The sequence below is a fragment of the Podarcis liolepis genome (genome assembly GCF_965112155.1).
Source record: "Podarcis liolepis genome assembly, chromosome: 1".
NCBI lineage: Eukaryota > Metazoa > Chordata > Lepidosauria > Squamata > Lacertidae > Podarcis > Podarcis liolepis.
The window spans coordinates 79,212,524-79,236,599 of record NC_139554.1 but is presented as its reverse complement, the minus strand read 5'-3'; the positions used below and the strand labels follow the sequence as shown (position 1 = coordinate 79,236,599).

Sequence of the window (24,076 nt, the reverse complement as noted above, 5' to 3'; positions counted from 1 at the left end):
AAAGCTTCTCCTGTAAGGAGGGAAATATGATCCTGTGTGGGTTGTCACTGCCCATCTCACCACTGGCAGGAACAAACTTTTTTTTAAAGAGTATACCTGGGGCAGGGTCAACCCCTTTATCTCCAGTTCTAACATCCTGCCAGCCACTGGTAGGATGTCCTGCTGGCTTCTCTAGGCACGGCAAAAGAGAAGAGGTGGGAACGCCATCTTGGAAGGGATGTTTACTCCTTGACCCTCCTCCTCCTCCTGCAGGGTTTTCTCCAGGCTCCATAGACCTCCTCCTGCATAGCATCCATTGTCTGGATCTGAGCTCCTCTGGGTGACATATACAGGGCGACCATTTGACCTTCACCTTCCACCTCCATGAGTCATTACAAGCTAGAAACGTACGCCTCAGTGGAGGTCTCCTTGGGAGACGAGTGGTTCAACAGGTGTTTAATACCAAAGAGGTAGGGCCCATAGTGGCTCCCACCTGATTTGAGAACTGCTGAGATACAGAGCATGGGTGGTTGCCCAGGGGGTCAGACATGCCGTCCCCCAATGTTCAGGGGCCTCCTATCTCCCCAACCCTCTTGCTATTTAGCACATACGGGGGGGTGTTCCCTTTCCTCCTTCACCTGTACTATCTACAGGGGCCATTAGGGCAAGCTTGGAATGGGAACAGAGAGGCATGCCCCACTGGGACCGCTGAATTTTCTGCTCCTAACTATTTGGTTTCCTTCTTTTCTAGTCTATTAGTTGTTTATTCCTGACTATACAGTTACTTGCTTAAGCACAAATTAAACTGGAGATAAAGGGGTTGTCCCTGCCCCAGGTATACTCTCTCTCTCAAAAAGAAAGGTACTTCCTGTCAGTGGTGAGATGGGCAGTGACAAACCCACACAGGATCATATTTTTCCCTATGGAGAGGGAACTTACCACAGTAAGTACCAACATTCGCATCTCAGTCTTGTCCGCATAACTGCCACAGAGAACAAAATTCACAATCTTTTGAAATGCAGATGTCATCAGGATTTATTTATTTTTTAAAAAAACAACCCAGATTATTCTCTCCCCCATATTCTTCCCCTGTCATATGTCACCTGGTTTTGTTTTGTTTTTTGCTGGGTAACAAAAGGGAGGAGGTCATCTAAACTGCATGAGTTTTATAGAGAACTTTTCTGGTTTTATATTGTAAAAAGCTGTGCACATGATGATACCCAAGCAACTCTCTGAACATACATATCTCTTCTGGTTTTGTCCTGTTTTGGACGTGTGGCATTGTAATGTGAATGGGGTCGGGCGGTGGAGGAAGAGAAGAGAAGCTGCTTGTGGATATACAGGGTGAGTCCTTTAAAAGAGGCCCTGTGGATACAGAGTACACATGTTCCACGGGGCCTCTTTTCAAAGACTCACCCTGTACATGAGTTTAATATAGGGGAAATAACGGGTGGGTGGGTGTCCCCACGACCCAGTTGTTAAGTCTGCAGGGTTGCCAGCCAGCATTTTGTCCACCTGTCCAGTTGCCAGAACAATAAGATGCAAAGCCAGCAGGGAATGCATATTTATTGTTTTCATTATTGTTTTCCTGCTTTTAAAACAAGCAGGCAGGACTTTTTTTAAAGCCACAAAAAGGGAGCCGCAACCTCAGTGAGGGAGGTATTCATAGGTTCATTTAAAGAAAAAGAAGGGGGTTCTTGTTGCAAAGGAAAGACACTTTCACAGTTTGTGAAGGAAAAGTTGGGAGTGGTGTCGTGGGCATTGGCTGGAAAAATAAATCTCTGAATGAGAGAAGTGGGAAGAACCGGGCAGGACTTTGCTAGCCTGCATGTGGGGCTTCAGTGAGTCCCTTTCTTGTCCCTACAGCATTCCTGTCATCAGTCTTTTGAGCCGTTCCTCTTTCCCCGTGTCCCTGACAATAATAAATTATGCAAAAACGTTGCATTCTATTTTATTTAAATTGTTACGATTTGTTTCACTCTGCAGCCTGCTCCTTGTCAATCCTCTTTTCCTTGATGATATCTCTTTTTTTTGTATTGTTGCAAGAACGGAAAATATTTTGTTGCTTACTACATAAAATGTCTTGAAGCAGCTTACAATTGTAAAAACAAAACAAAAAAACACCCACCCATACAAATACAACAATTTAAAGCAAACCTCAAAAAGAATAAAACATTATTTACTAAAACTTCATATCCTGCAATATTATTAAAAGGGACAAATCTGACCCCACACCATTTGAAAGGTGAATACCAGGTACCATCGCGCCATGTGATCCCAATTAGTAAGACAATTGACGCTCTTGGGCTTGATGCACTCTTTTGTTCAGTGTTCCCAGTGAAATGTCTAAAATATTACTTGTTGTTTGGTTCAGTTGTATTTTGTTTTCATTTGTATTTGTCTACATAAAAATCAATAAAAATAAAAAGGGAAAACAAATATTTCAAAATGTTATTATCAGAACTAGGTAATAGAGGCTTTGTCTGAGAATTTGGATTAATCTTGCTTTTCCACACTATATGTACCCCTAGAAAGAAGTCTTGACACTTCTGCATTCGTGTAAATACTGTAACTGATTCATGTGTGCTTCGCAGTCCTTATTTCATTAATTTTTATTACTGAGGTAGGTGGTTACCTCTTTTAACAGATGTGAGAAATGTGAAGCTGAGAAAATGACATGTCTAATGCTTCCCAGTGAGTTCATGGATGAATTGAGATTTTAACCCACATCTCCCAGGTCCAACACCTATTCATTGAACTTGGCTGGCTTGCAACACTGTGAGAAAGTGGTACGTTTTTGCCTACAGTAGTGAAGATCAAATGGGTAATGAACTGGATTAGTCTGTTTTGACTGGCAAGCCCTGAAGTCCAGCCTATGATGTTTAAGGGGTGGGGGCACAGCAGTCTGGGATGGATTGCTTATCACATACTTCCAGGCTGGGGGAAAGGAAGTTCCTCTTGTCTGTCATGTTAATGTAAAAACTATTGGTGGCACTGGTGCAATTTTTTTAATCCTCTTAAAAGATATGTGGATTTAAGAGCTCCCCTGGCAATGCTAGGGATTGCTGGTTGTCTTGTGTCTGCCTTTGAGTGGGAGGCTGAAGTATCTTGAACTTGTGCTTTTAAAAACAGCATAAATCAGAACATGCACATCTAGATACAGCTTCGTGCTTCCCTTGCCTTTAGACCAAATCACTGTCTATCCCCGGAGATTTACACTTCACTTGGGTGAATTGCAGCAGCTGCTGTGCTGCTAGAGACTACAGCTTTGCTTTGTGTGTTTGTTTTGTTTTTAGTATGTGATATTAAAGGCTCTTTCTGACAAAATGTTGCTCATGTTTTCCGTGTGATACATTTCTAGGTTTGGGTTCCATAGTGACATGAAGTGACCACAGATGAAATCTTGGAGGGTAGAAATATTGGTGGCTGAAGCATTGGGCACTTTCTAAGCCAAAGAGTGAGTTTATGCAGGGCAGCAGGTAGGTCCAAGACTGGCAGCCTGGAAGAATGCGCATATCCTGGAATATACTCTGGAATATTTTCCAGTGTGCTGGGATTCCTTGACATGGGCAAGGAGATTCTTAAGATGACTTTTGAGAAGTCTGAAACCCATTATCGTAGGGTTAAACTCTGGATTTTTCCACTTAATCTTTGGCAAATAAAGTGGAGCTAAACTTACAACTACTGTACTTAGAGCTAAATATATCAGCTACCTCTTGGTAGAACGGACGTGGGTGAGGAATGTCATGTTTATACACTACATCAGATCTGACAGAATGCAGAATACTCCCATTATATCCTTGTCCTATTGCTCAATTCCTTGCGATCTTCTGGTTCTGGCTGTGGTCCAAGAATGTACCTTGGCTAAGACAGGGTGTTAACTATGATCAAAGAAAAATGCCTCTGCTGTTCATACATGGAAGTCCATCTCTTAAGTGTCCCTGCTCAAGAGTGATGGGGTGAACTGAGGATAGCAGGCATTGGTGTACTGTAGCTAGAAAGTTGCTTCAGCCTCTGAGTTCCCCAGAGATGCATTGGATGCCGTGTTATACTTCCCAGACCTGCTTCACAGGGACTGAGTTGCATTATTAATTAATAACACTAATGCAGAATAACCACAGTGCCTCAGGCCTCGGGGCAAAGCAAGGACCTAATAGTAGGCAACCCATCTTCTTGCTTCCCAGTGGTGGGTGTGAGAAGAAAATAAGTGCTTCAGCATTAATCTGGTCAGCCTTTCTCCTAACAACACACACCACCTTCTCTTGTCTAGGGAGGGGATGGAGATTATTATGGCACCAACTAAAATAGTATTTATGTTTGCTTGCTTGCTTAATTCTAGAGAAATTCTGAAACGCCTGATTGCCTTGACACATAAGAAATACAGAGCTGTGATAAAGTACTCAAGGCAAGAATAATTTTTAATTTTTTTTTTTAAAAGGCTCCTCCTTGGATATTTGAAAGTCAGTTCTTAGGCTGTACATGTTTGTCACATCTAGCATGACCAAGAAACTGAGTGGAGCCTATGCAGATTGATTTGGGCTTGGTTTCCACTGAGTTCTGTAGATTAGGGCAAAGACTAGTTGTTTTGTCCACCAGATCCTATGATCTCCCATAATGTGCATTCTGACACATGGAATCCTTGAGCACTGCCTATTTGTTTTCTCCCGTAATATTTGAGGGCTCTCGTTGACTGACACTGGATATTGCTTCACCCCACCCCAGATGCTGAAGTACCCTGCTTTCTCTTGTGAAACTGGCTGACTTCCATGCCCTGGAACTGTAGCTGTCATTCACTCCTGAGGGGGGCAAAGAGAAGTGCTGCACTTGGAAACATTATGGTGGTGGAAGCAAAGCCTTTGGCCTTGGGTGGCCCTGTCTCTCTTGTCAGGTGGCAGAGGGTGGGATCAGGTCCACAGCATATGCATATGTATGATTATATATAATCTAAAGGTCAAAGCATGGCTGTGTGTGAAAGATAGATTTATAATTGGTCTTCGAGGTTACTCAGAATGCCCCCCCCAACCAGAACAACCCCTCCATTCTAGAATTAAGAAGATTTATGGGTCAGTAATTTGACTTTTCAGCAAACTGGAGACCCACATCCCTCTTTTTAGAAACTTAAGCACTGCTGGCCTTCCTCATATAAGCTAAGTAAGCATTACAGAAACATATGGATATTTGCACTGGGCTTGTATTAGTGAGCACCCTGGCCATTCTTTCTGTTCCCCTCACTGCCAAAGTTTTATCCCATGTGGGTAATCGCTTTCCAAGTGGGTGTGAGAAGGAAATAAGTTCTTAAAACTACTTTTGCCTTGTGGTCATAAATAATCACTGTTAAGGGAGTAGAGAATAAGAGGGCGGGGAGAGAAATAGAAGAGAAGGGCAGAAGGGTTGTTAGTCCCAGTATAGGCAAGTGAATCCTCCAGATTTGCTGTGTTTGGAGACCTTTCTGCTTCCTTTGCTGAATGGTGTCCTGGATTTCTGCCCCAAACCACTTGCACCACTGCCAATGAGTTTTAGAGATGGTTTACTGCCTTTTACTTGCTTCATTTTAATTGTGGAAGCCACCAGTAGATAGATATAGATGATATAGTTATAGATATAGATATCTTGATATATCTCGATATCTTTTTGTTTTACTTCCTGTTACAAGGCAACCATTTGCAGTGAAATCCAAGAACAAATCAGGGCCATAATTGCCTTGCCCTCTCCTTTTTATCCACAGGGCATCAGTTACCTTTTAAAGCCCTGCAACTTTCTGTACCCACCCCACCACAAGCAGATTCATAGCATATTTTTAAAGGAGAGGGATGAGATAAGTTAGTGGGGAATTGAGCGATATAGACAGTTGCCAAAAAGCGAGAGAAGAAATCGGATTGTCAAGGCTCGGTAATGGTTAGGAACAGGATAAAGGGAACTTTAAGACTTAATTTCCTGTTCCTGTTATGCAGGTCTTGGGTGGATGATATTTCTGCTCCTGTCTCCTAGGAGATGGGGCTGGGGGTTGGGGAAAAGGGGGAGGCAGTGGGTTGCTTCTAGAATACTAATGACATCGATGCCATGGAGGCAGGCATGTACAGAGAACAAAGTGGGGCTGGGGCTTCAGTACTGAGGAGCATTTGCCCCCTTTTAAATTTGTGCAAAGGGTAGAAGATTCTCACCAAGTCCCAGGAACTGAAGCAAGTTCTGGGTGTCTCTCTGCCCTTGGGGTTACTCAACCTCGAGCTCCTAGTTTAGCCAGCCACAAACTTAAATGGTTGCTCCTAGTTTAACCAGCCACAAACTTAAATGGGGCCCCACTCCAGATGAGGATGGAGGTGTTGTTGTTACTAATTAACTGATTAATAATCATGCCTTTCACCAACTAGTCCCAGGGTTGGTTACACACAACAACAACAACAACAACAACAACAACAACAACAACAACAACAACGAAACATTAGCAAGTGTAAACAGTACATTGCATACAAAAACGAGTGTTAAATACAGGGTATAAAAACAGCAGCTAACACTTAACACAAAAAAATAAACAGCAAGCTATAGACAGTTTGAGTGATCATTAGCACATTAACTCTAAACTGAAGCTGTACCAGAAACCTGGGCAAAAAGGTGCATCTTCAGCTACCACTGAAAGAAGAACAGTGTCAATGCCAGATGTACCAATTGGGGGGTGGGAATCATTCCAGAAATGGGGTACCGCCTTTGAGAAGTACTTCATCCATGGGCCCACTGCAAGAAAATTCTCACAACATGTTGCCATAGCAAGATGGTTGTAGGAACTTCAAATGTCTTTCAATCATGGCCTGGGCTTCTGTTTCAAGGAATCTGCATTTTCCCCAGGCCACCTGATTCTCAAAGGTCTTTTTGGAGAGATTTTAAGTGGATGGAAGTAAAGCTTGATCTCTTTTTAAGTTTGTACTGGATGACAATCGTTCCCAAGTGGGTGTGAATTGTTGGAATGATTTAAAAAACATACAATAAACTAGATTAGTTTTTATTAAAGATTTTCTTGTGTCACAAAAATGTACATACAGTGTCTCCACTTTCAATTAAGAGTCTTTTTCAGTTTGTTTACATTTGGTAGAGGGACATTTTCCCTTGCTGGAGAACTCAGATTGGAGTAAAGTGATTAATTCTAGCCACAGGCCCCCAAATACAATAATGCTATCGTTTTTAATTCTTGATAACTCTCCTTAGGATTCTCCTCTCATTGTCTGAGAACTGAGTATGATACTGGAATGGAGCTAACCTGCATAGGTTCTCCTTCTCAGAACTCTTGGTTATGTACTGCAGTAATAGCAATCTAAAAGTATGCATTTTATCACAGAGTATTGTTGAATTGAGCAATAAAGATATTATTATTATTATTATTATCATCATCATTGGAACGTAAGGGTGCCTAATGTAGTTTAGACTGACATAGCTAATAGATTGATGAGAGATGCATCAGATAATCCTCTCTCTCCACCCATTTGGAAGAACTTGGTTGTTGTTGCTGTGATTGGGATCAAAATGAACTTTTATTCCCGTGACTCTCTTCATTTGGATGAAGCTACAGTCTTTTGAGGGAAATGGCTACAGCATTCTTAATCTGAGATGTGTAGTGTTGATAGATGGACTATGGACAGATGCCTAAAAGGTAGTTAGGCAGGAAGTTCCCTGTGCAGAGAGAGGAAAGAAAATCAGGAGGAGAGACAGGAACGAATCTCTTGGGGTGAATCTTGGCAGAAGATGGACTTCCTGAATGTCTCCTGGGAAGCTTTATTGCTTCCTATGGGAAATAGACCTGCCTGACACTTACAAAATATAACACTAGGCCAACATATACTGTCTTCTACTTTCTCCCTCTGGCAGGAGGAATCGCTGTTAACATAAATCCATCTGTCCCGTATAGCCTCCCTGCCCCCAGTTCTGGAAGAGATGTTTTTGCAGCTGTTTGCCAAATAATAGGAAAACAAATGGAAGGAAATTGCCCCCCCCCCCGAGCTAGAGAAGTACCAGAGAAATGCAATAGAGGGGAGAGGTTCTTTGTTTGAAAAGTACGCATGTTGGGGCTTGAGAAATATCAGACACTTGGGCACCTGAAGAAATTTTACGCTCACTTCAAGCCCTCCACAGGACTGATGCCTGAACACGTAGTGCTGGCACTTAGGAATATGAAACACTTTTCAGTTGGGTAGATGGATATTTTAGCATCATAAAAAATGAATAAATAATAACCGAACATAGTGGGCTGTAAGAAGAAGAAGAAGAAGAAGAAGTGAGCATGCGTTATGTACTTGCAAAAGCAGACAAATGGGGGTGGGGGGGTCCTCCTTCCTGTTTTTACCAAGTAGCGTTTTCTTCCAAGTACCATCACTCTCAGATGGTTAATTTTCACTTCCCAGCAGAAGTCTTGTTTAGCACGCTTACTGCACTTTTTTTTCTGTATAAAGTGATCTTGTTTAGTACATTCACAAAAGTGCCTGGCTCAATTTTACATTGGCAATTGTAAATCTTAAGCTATGCTATCTCTCCGCAAGGTGTCCAAATGGCCAGTCATGCTCTTGATGTCTGCTCCTCTTTTCACAGAGTGAAACATAGCTTCATTGTGCCATCTTTTCTCTTCTGATCAGCTGAAGATAGGGAGGGCGTTTGATGAATGGGAGCTGGATTCCTTGCCCTTCTGCCAAAGCTTCTCTCATAGCCTTACTGCTCATTTGAATGGATTTTTAGTGTAACTTTCATAAAGAAGCAGCTAATACATCTTAAAAGCCCTGGCGGTATTGTTTAGGGGGAGAAGATAATTTTTAATACTTCAAGTACTCTTTTTATATATAAACCTCCCTTGCTTTAGCAGAGTAGAAGGATCAGTGTAGGCTTTGGGAGAAATACTTGGATCAGGAATTACTATTATGGTAAATTCTAATTAGAGTAGCCTCAGGACCCCACTGTTAGAACAGCAAGTAGATACCTGGAATTAGGCTTGTTAACAACCGCTAATGATTTTGCATCTTCTTTTCTTTTTTACATCAATTTTCATTCATTAACTGATGTTAGCCTGAACTCATGAGGGATGAGCTAGCTTTATTGGAAGTTAAAAAGAAGCTGCAAATATCTCTGGGTCAGATAATAACATCCGTGATTTCTAACAAGGAGATTCAGAGACGTGCATAATGGGTCACTGCACAATCTATTTATTCAATTCTTTATTGTGGTCCAAAGACCCAGCAGGCACAATCTAGTAGTCCTTAGTTCATAACATGAGGGCAAAGGCTAAAATAAAATAACTTTTATTTTAATAAAATACTTTTTCTGTATTTAAACAAAAGTATGTCGCTAACTGCAAGAGTTGTTACTGATAAGCTTTAAAAATGGGGAAGGCAGCTTAGAGGTAATGACGTAGCTCTTGGATCTTCTGGGTTCCACAGATTATCTTGATCCATATTAGTCTGAATTCTGGCCTGCTTTTGGAATTAAAACTGCCTTGATTGTCCTGGTAGTTAAAGTGTGGGAGGAGATTGAGGGAGTGTGACTCTCTTAATTCTCTGGGCACTTCAGCATCGTTTGATACCATCAACCATGGTTTACAGTACTTCTGCACCACTTGAGTAGATTAGGAGCTGGAGTCACCAATGGCCAGAGATGGAAAAGGACAGAGTTTCTACATCTCCACCCACTGAAATTCCCATTTCTGCACAAGTGTTAATGGTGCAGAACCCCAGTCCTCTTCTCCTTTTGGCCACCTTAATTACCAAATTCTAGTGGCTCCATTCCTGTGTGTCAGGTTGACCTGAGGAAGTAGTGTTTGGGAATTGCTAATGTGTGTCATGGGGTTTAACCTATAAGGTTCTGTCTTGTATCCTGTTCTCTTTAATATTTACATACACTGCTGGAATAAGTTGTTCAGACATTTTGGGGTGAGGCGTCATCAGTGCACCCATCTCTCCTTTTCAGCAAAAACTGGGAAGACAGACAATGCCTTAAGTAGGTGACTGGGATCAGTAATGGACTGGATGAGAGTGGATAAACTGAAGGCGGGAATCCTGCCAAATCACAGGTGCTGATGGTGGTGGGTCCAGCTGATCAGGGAGTTAGAACATCCTTTTTTGAACCTCTATGAAGGATTTTGAGAACATAAGAAGAGACCTACTGGATCAGGCCAGTGGCCCATCTAGTCCAGCATCCTTTTTCTGACAGTGGCCAAGCAGAGGCCTATGGGAAGACTACAAGTAGGACCTGAGCACAACAGAACTCAGCTCTTCTGTGGGTTTTAGCAGCTGGTATGCAGAAGCACACTGTTTCCAAACAAGGGATACTACAGTTTGGTATTTCTGGACCAGGAGTACCCCTAGAACCTCAGGCACTGTCAGGTAGCAGCTGTGGCCAGAGTACTATTTTCTAGCTGGTTGGTTCACCAGTTACAGCCACTCCTTTAAATGGTGATTTGGCTATCATGAGGCATACTCTGGTACCTGGATTTTAGACTACTGGGGTAGCCTTTGAAGACTGTTTGGAAACTTTAATTAACCAAAATGCAGCAGTGGGTTTTTAGGAGTATGTAATACCTGTGCTAAGATATCTTTGGCCTTTGCTTGGTTTCTGGGCAAAATTCAAAATACTGAATTTAATAATTTGCCCTAAATTGCCTATGCCTACCTTGCATTATATAACACCTTCTCCTACACAGATCCTGGTACACTGAGGTCATCTCAGGAGGCCTTGCTTTGTGTTTCATCTTTGTCAGAGGTTGCATTACTGACAACTAGGAGCAGGGCCTTTTCAGTAGTGGCATTTTCATTGCAAAACCTCTTCCCTAAAGAAGCACACTAAGCTAGCTCTATTTTCACTCTTAAAGGTTTGTATGAACTGTTTCCCTTCCTGGCAGCTCTCTTTGTGTGAAGCCCAGTTGGTTGTATGGGCTATCATTGCTGTTTGTCTCGATTCTTTCAGCTTGTGTATTGTTTTTACATTTATATGTGTAATCTATATGTTTATTGGTTAGGTTTAATCTCTTTTTTGATACATTGTTGCTCTGAGGGTTTTCAGTAGCCATGTTTTGTGGGTAGCTGATGTGAAATCACACAATTAAGAATCCATAATGGAGCTGCAGTCCAGTAGAACTTGGACCCTCTTTCTTAGGTCTGAAAAATATGAACACCTTGTGTACATCCTTGTTAAAGCCTGGTACGGATCTCAGAACCAGTTTTATCTCTTTTGTGACTGAAAGAGAGTTACCTGGATGCTTGGGTGTGTATCTGGGGTGTACCTGCCACCCAAGACTTTCCTGGATCAGCAGTACCAGGCTGTAGGCCCCCAGCTGTGTTCAGTCCCTTCAAGGCCAGAAGTGTCTTGTCTGTGCCAAATCGTAGGCAGAGATCAATACATGGAGTGGATAGGCCTTTTCAATCCACTTAGTGTGAGTGAGGGCTCTGTTTTCAGTGTCTTCCTCCCAGAAGCAATTTATTGAGTCCTTCCCGCCCTTCAAGTGTGGTAAATGTGAGTTTGAGCGATGGGAGCTCTCTGGTGAAGAGATTCGTATTACACAGGAGAGCAGTCTCCTGCCAATATACAATTAGGATCTGTCTGTGATGCCTGCAGCCCAGCCAAGTCCAGGTGTCCTAAGAAGCCTTCTGGCTGCGTCCATCTGAGTCTAATCTGCTGGTGTGTTTCATTCTACCCTTTCGGGAAACTCCATAACAGCTAGCATGAATCATAGAATCATAGAGTTGGAAGAGACCACAAGGGCCATCGAGTTCAACCCCCTGCCAAGCAGGAAACACCATCAGAGCACTCCTGACATATGGTTGTCAAGCCTCTGCTTAAAGACCTCCAAAGAAGGAGACTCCACCACACTCCTTGGCAGCAAATTCCACTGTCGAACAGCTCTTACTGTCAGGAAGTTCTTCCTAATGTTTAGGTGGAATCTTCTTTCTTGTAGTTTGGATCCGTTGCTCCGTGTCCGCTTCTCTGGAGCAGCAGAAAACAACCTTTCTCCCTCCTCTAATGAGTGTGGTCACAGTGTGGTCACAGTGCAATTTCTTTTAAAAAAAGCAATTTCTAAAAAAATGTTTCATGGCTACATGGACACAGAGTTGACCTTGCCTTCAGCAAAGGTTAGGGGGGTGAGCAAGGGTCATGCACTTATATCCATCATCCAAATTGCCTCCTGTTCAGATGTGCAGTGGATGTGTCAAGGGCATTCTACAGAGCACACTGAAATAGATTCTGATTTCTACCTCCAATATTCACCTAGGAAAAATCCACCATAGGGAAAATATGGGTTTGAGCTTTGCAGGACAATCTGCTGGGTTCTTCCATATCTGGAGCTGGAGTCTGTGTCCAGGCAGCCGTTTCACACACTTTTCCACACTGTGTGAATCAGCAGTAAGACAAAAATAGAACGCAGGGAAAAGGTGTAAAGCTGCAAGCTGTTTGGCATAGCAGTCACTCTCCACAGAGCTGCTCATTTGGGCAGAGAGTGCCATGCTGGTCCATGTCTGGGTTCTTTGGACCCCTGGGAGATTCTGCTGAGGATCTGATATCATGGAACCTGCAGTTACTGCATACGTACTCTGAATTGAACACACGGACTTCAGGAAAACCTTTGGGGAAAGCATCTTTGCAGTATGATCCTAAGCACGTTTACTCAGAAGCAATTCCCACTGAGCTCAATGGTATTTCCTAATACAGTGCTGATAATTGCAGCCTTGGAGGTCAGATCATCTTCTACATCCCTCTTTGTCTCCTCAGTTTATAGGAGCAAACCTGGTTTCTGAAGTTCAAGCTTGAACTGTTTTGGAATGAGCCATGGGATGATGTTCGTTTGGACGGTAGTTGTTTCCCCTGTCTTTCCTCAGTTCCTATAATTTAATGACGTTCACTTTGCATGCTTGGAAATTCCCTTCTGTGGCTCTTCTTGAAACCTGAAGCTTTTTATGGGATTGAGGACAGTGCTGGTGTCTGTGGAGAAAAATAATAACCTAACCAAGTTGCCAAGTACGCTGCCTGTTATGTTTCAGGGTCCATGGATACAATATCTGTGCTCTTGTATTCGTTTAAAACTTCAAATCATATGCATTGGAAAATACCTTTAGTGGTCATCTACACACATATACCCTGCTCAGTGTTGCAATCTTGCAAATACAACACCCCACTGAAATATCTCCTGTGAAGTTGAGGCCACCATGTCTATGAACAGCTCTTAAGGTAAAGGTAAAGGGACCCCTGACCATGAGGTCCAGTCGTGACCGACTCTGGGGTTGTGGCGCTCATCTCACTTTACTGGCTGAGGGAGCCGGCATACAGCTTCCGGGTCATGTGGCCAGCATGACTAAGCCGCTTCTGGCGAACCAGAGCAGCGCACGGAAACGCCGTTTACCTTCCCACCGGAGTGGTACCTATTTATCTGCTTGCACTTTGACGTGCTTTCGAACTTCTAGGTTGGCAGGAGCTGGGGCTGAGCAACGGGAGCTCACCCCGTCGCAGGGATTCGAACCGCCGACCTTCTGATCGGTAAGCCCTAGGCTCTGTGGTTTAGACCACAGCTCTTACGTTTCTCCAAATCTTCCTCTGAAATGAGCTTCGTTGTGGTTTCCACCCACTAGTTGTACTGCCCTGTGGAGCTATAGAAAAAGCCCATCTTCTACATGACAGCTCTTCAGATACTTGTAGGCAGCTGTCACATCTCCCTGAAATCTTGTCTTCTTCAGGATAAACATCCCCAAATGGGATTCCAGGCTAATGACACTCCCAGTAGTAATCCGTTGCATCATAACTCAATGCAAATAATTTTCCTTCATCTATAAAAATGTGGGAGCGATAGGCATCGCAATAGCATCCTGAAGTAATTGGGAGTTTTGCATTTAAGAAACTCTTTATGGCCATGTGCCCTGAGAACATTGTGACTGAATCCCATTCCAGAAAAGCACATTGCTCCAGTGCTTCAGTAGTGTAAACAATTAAGAAACACCCTCTCCTAATAGGTGGTAATGCCCCTTCCTGCCTCAGCTGCCTTTGGTAAGAATAATTCAGACCTGGAACCAGCCTCTTTCAAAACTAAATTCCCATTTTGCTGGGCCCAAATTAACAAGTGTCATTAAGCTTTGAGTCTCAGCTTGATTAGCTGAGATGCCCAAAGAAAAAAAATCACCCACCAAAGTGTCATTTTGAGATATACAGGCTTTTTTGTGTTTATCTCAGATCACCCATCCAGAAAAAGGCTGCCCATCAATTTGATAATGAGCTGATATTATGCTGCCTTTTATCCTAGCATTTAAGTCTTAAATGCTGAGCTCTAGTACAGAAGTTGACATTGTTTTGATTTATTTTCTGAATTGACCATTTGCTGCCTTTCTCACTCACTCCCTCTTTTACTTACTATTTGGTCAAATGTTCTATAGTCTGGTGCAACTGAAGAAGAGTCGATATTGATTTGAGGAAGAAAAGACCACACATAGACATTGTAGGGGGTATCTGCACCCAGTCTTGAACTGTCCCTATGAAAAAGATATGTATCTTGGTAGAAGAAATATATGTTTGGTGTTCCTGTGATATATATGTCTATGCCTGTGCATAAGCCCTTGCCAAAAACACAAAAAAACCCCCACACACCACTTTAAGAGAAACTGTAAGATACTGTATTAAAGAAGTACTCAACCTCCCTGGGGTGAGTAGGTGACATATGCATCCCACATCAAGCTTTATTTGAGTACAGTGCCCTCCCCCCAGAATACAATTGTCTAGTATAATTGACATCAGTTTATCATTGTGTAAACAAAGACAACAAAACTCTAAACGTTCCCTCACTCTTCTGAAGTTTTGATCTCACGACTCCACCTAATATTAACAGCCCTTTTTTAATTGCGTCTCAAGCTATGCCATGAAGGCCTAAGAAAGACACCTTACCCCTAAGAGACAGGTCATGTACAAGAGACGATATTGTGGAGCATCAGCCAGTGGAAAGGTAAAGGGCTGCTAGAGGATGTGAGGCTCTGCCAGTGTTGCGCGGTGTTCGCTCTCTCTGTCACTGAGCACATGGCCATGTGTTGGAAAGGAGGTTGTAACAGTCTGTGCTCTGGCTGGAGTTTATCCTTGCTCTTATGTAACAGTTGCTTTAGATATAATTAAACATGACACTGATGAGCCAAGCAAGCTGCTTAGCATAATGTAATGAAGGAACCTTTTGCAAAAACAGTGCCTTTCCCCCAGAGCCAGGGCAAGTTCGCCTAGCTGCAGGTTATCTGCTTCTGAGATCTGGTGCCAGGGCAACCCCTTCCTGCAGACTTGCACCCAACCTCCGAACGAGACATTCCCCTCTTCTCCATGCATCTTGAATCCCAGACACCTTGTAGTGCTGGGTCTCCGATTCAAAATGGCTCCTTGCAAAGAGGGGCACAGAGGTGGGCAGCAGCATCTTTTATTCAAATGGGCACCAGGGAATCCGGACTAAACTTGCCAGGATGAGGGTGGGAGTGAGGAGTACTACACCAGAGGGGTAATACAGATAGTGCACGAGGGACTCAGTGGGGTGGTGGGGGTCGCTGCAGAATGAATCTTTTGTTCCTTTGTGCACTTCAGCCTCTTGTTTTGCTAGAATTGTAGTGAAAGATAGGAGTGAATATCCACTGTCCGCATTATGATTGGGCAAACAAATGATATCAGCTAGCGAGTGTTTTGGTAGTTTTAATTGGCCAGTAAACCCCTATAAGCGCTGTTCCTCTTTCATGCCCCATTACTCTGGCGCCAGTCTTTGTAAAGAAAGCCTGGCACGATGACTGAGATCTCCTAATTTGTACAGGTGTTTTTACTGATCTGTTCTGGCATTTCACAAATACCCGTGGGGAGCAGGGAACTGGGAGTTGGCTTCCGCCCGGAAGGGGCTGCTTGTGTAGCACATAGGAGCTTAGGCACATATGTTGTTGCACCGGCATAGTCTGGTATGGAAGATTGGGATACCACTACTCAGTGCACTAAGCAGCAGATGTTTACATGAAGTTGATGATGGTATCATGATTTCTCATTAATAATTGCAGTGTCTGTAATCCCTCCAGATGGGCTCGTTTAGCTGCTAGGATTCAGGGCTTCATATCCCTGTACCTAGGAATGCAAGGAAGCTTATGAGAGAATGAAGCCAGGAATGTTAATTGGGCCGATACACTAATGGAAATGTTTCAGCAAGGGTATGATGCTTGCTATCTGAGTGAATAGTACTTTATTTCTTATGATAGGAAAACTTTCTCCCTATTTTCTGCTGCTAGTGGCCTTCCAAAGCTGTAATTGGGGCTTTCCCAGTCTTAGTACTGTACTCACACAATATTCTAGCTGCCGCCCAGTTGGGGACTGGGAAGCTTTGCTGCAGGGAATCTGGGCTCACCATACATCTCTCTCAATCTTTCCCTACCCCATTTGTAATCAGGAGAGATGTGCCTGCCTGAGCTGGAAATGCATAACCTTCAGATAATTTTTTTTAAACCCCTCAAAATAAAATTTAAGCAGATTAATGCAGTAGTAGTGCATTGTTGAGTAAGAAAAATAAGCATGTTTATAATCTACTTTCTAAAAAACAGTATATTGTGGGGAACATTGATTTGGGGAGAAACAAGCAACCATATGAGAGAGAGTGTATGTGTTAAAGGTCACAATATTGCATAAGCTTTGAGGGTGAGGGTTGCCACATGTCACTAATGAAATTTATAGGCAGTAGGCAAAATAAGGAGCCATGACATTTGTTCAAGAGCATTGTACGCAGACCTTGGAATAGCCTTCTCTACCTGAGGAGAAATAATAATTAATAAAAAACAGTTTCCCAGTGAGAAACTGGTATAGTTGGAGTACTGAAGAAAATGTGAAATCCCCATAACAAAGGTTCTGCTTTGAGGAAGGAGATATCAAAATTCAAAATACCAAATGAGAGATGGTGGTACTTTACTGCAATAGAAATTAACCACCCAGAAAGGTTTTGAGATAGCCAAAGGTGATTAGTGACCCAAGTACTGGAGGCATTTTCAAGAATTGTCAGGTTTAAAACAAAAGAACACCAACAACTCCAAAACCTGTTTAGTACTTCCTCAGTTTAGGCTGCCATTTCAGAAACAGGGCATGAATGTGGGCTGCTAGATCATGACTTGGTGACTTTCAGAATCCTCTCTTGAGACATGAGGCACACGAGCTCTTCTAACTTCTGAACCTGAAGTACAGAGCTGCTGCCTTGTGATGGCTGTGGGGTATGGCTTGGTAGGGGCCATGGCTTCTCTGCTGTCCTCTCATGCCCTACGGTGCATCTGCTTTTTCTTTTGCAGATGGTGAGCGACTGGGCGAGGTGACAGACCCTGGCAGGCATGCGGCGGGGGCCCATGCATCCTCTCCTCAGAGGAAGGCTGAGGACTCCAGCGAGAGCCGGGAGGACGAGCAGATGGTAATCTCACTTGCGCCTGGCTTCTTGCTTTCTGTGTTTTGTGTGCTAATTAGAAAATAAGTTTCCTAACAGTTTTTGTTTGGGATATGGAGATATCTCTGCCGCATCACTGTGATTTACTCTGCATACTAGGAGAAGGGCAGTGGGGGAAAGGCAGTGGTTCCTAATCCCAGGTACTTAGACCATATGATGTCACACATCCAACAGGTGAGGGTGGTTTGCACAGAGGCCTGGTGGACCTAATTAGGCCTTTGAGCTGGAGGTCCACCACCACTGCAGTAGAGGAAGGGGCAAGGTGTTGTATCTGATATCATGCTGAGTTTCTCTGAAGTTCTGTGTCACTGTGTGGATCAGACCCCACCTGTCCTCTCCTCTCCTCTTCTGAGCTTGGCGGTGGTGGGGGGCTTCTCTTTCATGATGTTGGGAGCAACTTCATGGATGAGTTCTCACTTTCCCCCCAAGCTTTAAGTTGTAAGGACCTCACAGGCATGCCTAGGGCAAGGCCAATTGAGAGACTCCTTGTTTTTCTCAGGAGCCTGAAGGGGCTCTCCCTGACCTCATATTGTCCTTGAAGATGGTAGGACGTCTTTGAGGTATTTATCTACTTCCTAAGCCTCTCCAAAGCCCATGCAACAGGCAGGAATAGCCTGTCTACCCTGCCACACCTCTAGGCTCTGGAAAAGGGCATAGGTTGTTACGAGGTTAAAACATGCACTTACCATTGGTGAGCTGCCACACACATTTGCAGGCCCTTGTCAATTTCTTACCTGGGCATTATAGACTAGATGCAAATATACCTTTGGATGTGAGGTACTGATCCGTTCTTTGAAGGCCTGTGACAGGCTGTTCGCTCTATTATTTAGACCAGGCTTCCTCAAACTTGGCCCTCTGCATGTTTTTGGCCTACAACTCCCATGATCCCTAGCTAGCAGGACCAGTGGTCAGGGATGGTGGGAATTGTAGTCTCAAAACATCTGGAGGGCCGAGTTTGAGGAAGCCTGATTTAGACTGTTATTCTAATCCAAAGGCAGGAGGTGGCTTAGGTATATTTTTCAGTCTGTTACTTATAATTCAATACAGACAAAATAAAAAAATCTCTCCAGAAAACCACATTTATGTTAATCATTATTTCCAGCGTGCTATATCATTTCCCAGTTTCACCGTTTCTCATATTGTTCCCTTGCCTTTCTCCCATGGAATTTCCTCCATTGCTGCAACCCATATTTTCTCCAGGCATGGGGATCTTGGAAAGGGGCAGGAACAAACATCTATTGAAGACGGATCAATGGGGCAGGGGTCTGCTGTCACTGACAGTTAACATAAGGTAGGGACAAGATAAATAGTGACAGTAGCTAAAAAAAAAAAAAAAAAGCAGTCCCTGCTACGTAGGGACTTGGTGATGCTCAGCATTGTGGCCATAGAATGTGTCCTTTGGTAAATATCACTGTGAATGTAAAGGGCCTAGATTGCCGCACATAGAGCATTGTTATGCGTCTCTTTTTGCTTGAGCGTGATTGCCCTTTGAGCAGTGATTCATTGGAGTTGGCATTTCTTCGTAGGATAAAAGGGGGGGGGGTATTGGCAGTGCTTCTGCCTGCTGAAGGTGCACAGCTTCTCTGTTAGCTCCCCTATAATGCTGGTTAGTATGCATTCATTGTCCCTTTAGGGCAATATATTGCTTTATGATTCAGACATTGGCTGTTCCCAGCATTGGGCCAGTTTCCCCAGGCAGGTTGTGTATGACAAGAGGTTTGTGTATGTGGAAGGGAAACAGACTGTGTCACCACCTGCCCTTGGCGCGTCCCTCATTATGGTAGCAGTGAATATGGGAGGCATTTGCACCTTCAGAACAGAGAAGGAAATATCAACAACACTGGAAAATAATGCAGAACAATTAGTGTAAGTTGAGGAGAGTGTGGTATGTCACACACCCACATACATGACACAACTAAGTCCTGTGCAGAGGCAATAAATCATAACATTTAACAATATGTTGATTGCCAATGCAATTCTGGGCTCCATCAATAGGAGTATAGCATCTAGATCAAGGGAAGTAATAGTGCCACTGTATTCTGCTCTGGTCAGACCTCACCTGGAGTACTGTGTCCAGTTCTGGGCACCACAGTTCAAGAAGGACACTGACAAACTGGAACGTGTCCAGAGGAGGGCAACCAAAATGGTCAAAGGCGTGGAAACGATGCCTTATGAGGAACGGCTAAGGGAGCTGGGCATGTTTAGCCTGGAGAAGAGGAGGTTAAGGGGTGATATGATAGCCATGTTCAAATATATAAAAGGATGTCATATAGAGGAGGGAGAAAGGTTGTTTTCTGCTGCTCCAGAGAAGTGGACACGGAGCAATGGATCCAAACTACAAGAAAGAAGATTCCACCTAAACATTAGGAAGAACTTCCTGACAGTAAGAGCTGTTTGACAGTGGAATTTGCTGCCAAGGAGTGTGGTGGAGTCTCCTACTTTGGAGGTCTTTAAGCAGAGGCTTGACAGCCATATGTCAGGAGTGCTCTGATGGTGTTTCCTGCTTGGCAGGGGGTTGGACTCGATGGCCCTTGTGGTCTCTTCCAACTCTATGATTCTATGATTCTATATGTCCTTAGAGACTGGGGAAGAGCAAGACTTAAAGAGAATATACCTGTTCATGCAGAAGCAAACACATTTTTACTGTTGCAGCCTGCCCTTCAGGCAAAGGCAGAATCTTCTCTCTCATGCTAGAAGCACAACCATTTTTGTTGACCCCATTTGTGGCCCCCACACTTTGGTAGAAGTCTTGAAGAACAAGGCTTTAAAATATGAATCTGCTTAGGTATTCCAACGTATGTATGCCTTATATATTGGCTTTTCATAACACCTGGAATTTTATTTTCATTCTGGGTGTTGTTGTTTTTAAAAAAAGAACTGGAATAGTGGTGAAATAAATGCCTTCCGGGTTTTCCTCCCCATTGTTCCTCTGATTTATTTTTTCTATTTCTATATGCATTTTTCTTTGCTACACTTATCCCTTTTACTGTCTTTTCTATGTGTTCATGTTAATAAAAATAAATAATAAATAAATAAATCAATGAGGGGATGGATGATAGGAAGAGAGCACAGTAAGTGTGTTTCCAGAATTTATAACCATAAAGGGTAAATTCATTTACTTATACAAATTTTCCCCTCTAACAGTAGTCCCAACCCTTTAACTACCCCCCCCCCATAAAACCCTGCCATTCATCTCATTAAAAGCCTGATGGAACAAAAACTCCTTATTCTTGTTTCACCTTTTTACAGTGGTGGCTTCCCATATCATGCTTGTAGACCAAAGGCAGTCATGCAAAGCATGAGAACTGAACTACACATCCAGAAATTTTACACTGCACAGCCCTCTTTGGACTAATTCAGGTTGCAGATGGAATGATTGCATGTTCAAGTGCTTTCCATGTAAAAACAGCAACAAGAACAAACAGACAACCAAAATGAAATAAACAAAACACTTCTTCCATGAAGAAAACCTGTATGTTGGAGAAGGATGGTTTGGCATAGCCTCACTTCTTCATCAAATGCTCGTTTTCTATGTGCCAGAGAGAGCTTTTATGTGGATAGCATTCCAACATGTAGCACCCTCCCTCCCTGCATTCTGAATTTGTGCAAATTTAAGGAAGTCATATTTCAGGATATTTCTGAACATGTTGGCTGAGAGTGGTTCTCTTAATACTTCACGCTTGTTTAGATGTATACAAAAACCATTTTTATTTTCCAATTAGATTGCATTTTGCTACACAAGGGAGAGTAATTGTTAGAGAGAATAGCAGCCATATGGATCGTTTGAGGCCCATTTTAAAGCCATTGTGCTGAACAAAATTCAAGGAGATAATTCAAAGTTAATTTGTTTTCGTCCCTTCTTCCTGGGTGTAAGTAACACATTGTGCGACAGGACATCCTTCTGTTGTAATTTGGCTTGTCTGCCCTTCCTTACAGCCCTTGTTCATTACAAAACACAAGCTTTGTAGTGTTTGTGCTCCTGGTGCCAATACCCACCCTTTCCTGCCCTGCCTAAATTTGAGAATTGGCCCCTTTTCTTGAGAGCAAGGGCTTTGCCAACTTCTCCCTGACAGGTGAGCAGCAGCTAAAGGGCCAATCACCCAAGGCAAAAGTTGAAAGGACTTGTGTTGTCGAAAACCACCAGCAAGGGTCCAGTAGTATTTTCCTCATTTCCTGTCAGGGCAGGTGATGGGCGCTGGTCAGCAATAACTCACAAGGCATCAGTGAACTCTTTACTCAAAGAAACAAAACAGTGAGCACAGCAACTCTTCCCAGTAGATCTTGCCCCCATGAGGCAGTTGCAAGGAATGAAGGTCCCTGCCTTCCCACAGCTCTCTGTCTCCTCCCCGCATGGTCATTCACAAGCAATCTGAGGCTCCATGTTGTCTGTCTTTGCTCCACCCTCTTTATACCTCTGTGGTTTCTGGGAGAACAGTGGGGAGGGGAGTTGGTCACAGCAGGAGGGGGAGACTCCTTGGCTTCTTCAGCAGCATGTCTCATCTCGCCCTCCCTCCTCTCCAGCCTCTGCTTCTGTGTCTGTTTCTGGACTGCTCTCTGCCATAGATCTTCCTGCTCACTAAACCCTGTTGCCTCTTCAGCTTCCGACACCTCCTTCTCCTAGTCTGCTCCATCTTCTCCGTTTGACCACTCATCATCGTCCCACCACCAATTTCCTGGCTCTGAGCCTTCTTACCTTGGGGTTCGCTAGCTGGTGCCTCCCACCACTCCTCTGTTATCCAGCTAGTCCATGACATTTCCTTGGCCAAAGATTGATCTAGACCTGCAAGCCAAGGGGAAGCTTGCTGGATTCCAGTTCCCTAAGCATGGCTGCTTCACCCAAATGTCATAAAAGCAAAATGAAGGACAGACATTTGTTTTTCTGCTAAAAGGTTAGGAACTGGCCTGTTGAAAGTATAGCAAGTAGCTAATAAATGGAAGAGAAATAATCCACGAATTGTTCTTTTCATTGTTTGGGTAACAATTCTTTATGCTTTCAGTCTCTCACATTCCTCTGTGCTCAGGAGTTAAGAGTCTCTTATCCAGCACTGTGAACTGGAACATTTTCAAAACTACCAGTGCTTTTGTAGCGTACAAAGCAAATGAGAAATAAGGTTGCTAAATGCTGATCTGGAGATACTAGTAGTGTTTTGGTTTTCTGGATCCCACCTTTTGGTGTTGGCTACGGTTGTTGTAGCCCAGGGGTAGGCAACCTAAGGCCTGTGGGCTGGATGCGGCCCAATCGCCTTCTCAATCCGGCCCATGGAGGTTAGATTGGTTTCAACTAGGGCCAGGGCCTTTCAGCACTGGCCCTGACTTGGTGGAACGCTCTGTCACAAGAGACCAGGGCCCTGCAGGATTTGACATCTTTCCACAAGGCCTGCAAGATGGAGCTGTTCCACCTGGCCTTTGGCTTGGACTCACTCTGACCCCTTATATGGGATTTGGTATATAAATTTTCCCTTGGCTTTTTTGCTGGCCCACGTAGGAACAGCATGGACAGCCGGCTCAGGTGAATATCTGGTGTTTCCTCCCTTTATGGTCTTGATTTATGGGCTACTACTAAAATGAGGCTGCATTTTAAGCTGTATTTTAAGCCGTATTTTAATTGACTTTTTTTCTTTTTTCTATTATGTTTTATTGTAATTTATATTCAGTGTTAACAGCCCTGAGCCCATCCCTGGCCAGGGAGGACGGGATATAAAAAAAAAATTATTATTATTATTTTTCAAATACATCAAAATAAACAGGTGCAGGCGTCAGTCACAGTGGGCCCTCTGGGGAGCTTAGTCTTGGCACTTGCCTGAGGGCATAGGAGCCAACTCCTAGGGGCTGAGGTCCCTTTGCACCCTCAGTAAAATATTTGAGGGGGCCCCTAACGTTGATGGACATTGCCATTCAAATGGTGTGCGCGCGCTGTGTCTTATGATCAGTTATGCAGAGCAGGGCTTACTTGGGCACCCCCAATATTTTATTCAAGATGGCACCCCTACCTGACTGAGGGTGCTGAGTGTTGAGGCTAGCCCTGGCTTTTAACATAATACAGTTAGAACAACAGGCAAAATAACCACACACAAAATAACAAAGACAAAACAGCTGATAAACCTAATCCAGATTAAAAAATCAGGACAAATCAACAGATCGAATGCTTACCAGGAAAAGAAAAGCATTTGTATTGTAGTGGAAGGCCATTAAAGAGGGGGCCAGATGGGTCTGTCTATGAAGGGAGTTCAACAAAGACAACCCTCTCTCCCTTCTCTGGTGGTTGGTCACTGCTAGTTCAGGCTACTTCAGGCCCCATCAGTTAGGATTTTTTTGCCCCAGTGTGCATCTCACCAAGCCTCATTCACAATTTTGTTTCCAATTCGCCAAATTTGGAGAGGCCCTTGTGAAACCCTTCGCTGCCTGCTTGGGTTTTTGCCACCCCAAATACTTTGGTGATGTTCACAGACTTGGCTGCTTTAATGCTGACTCCAGATCATGTAGGTTAGATAGCACTGGTCTGCAATACAGATCTCAGTATTTCACTCCACTGTAGAGATTATTTATACCACCACTTATATAGCTGCACTCATACTGTGGGTGAGGGATTGCTCCGAAATGACTGTGCCTATCTTTCACCCACAGGTAGAGTGAACTGGACGCAGTCATTTGCACAGCCCTGATGCCTGG

At 43.6% G+C, this 24,076-nt stretch overlaps 1 protein-coding gene across 5 annotated transcripts in view; it reads left to right on the top strand.

The window, feature by feature from the left end:
- B4GALNT4 (beta-1,4-N-acetyl-galactosaminyltransferase 4) overlaps positions 1–24,076 on the top strand; it is a 159,104-nt gene that overhangs the window by 72,604 nt on the left and 62,424 nt on the right. For all 5 annotated transcript variants that reach the window (XM_083480795.1, XM_083480799.1, XM_083480796.1 and 2 more), the window contains exon 2: positions 17,259–17,374. In XM_083480795.1, coding sequence (XP_083336921.1) covers positions 17,259–17,374 — 116 coding nt within the window. The remainder of the gene's footprint in view (positions 1–17,258; positions 17,375–24,076) is intronic.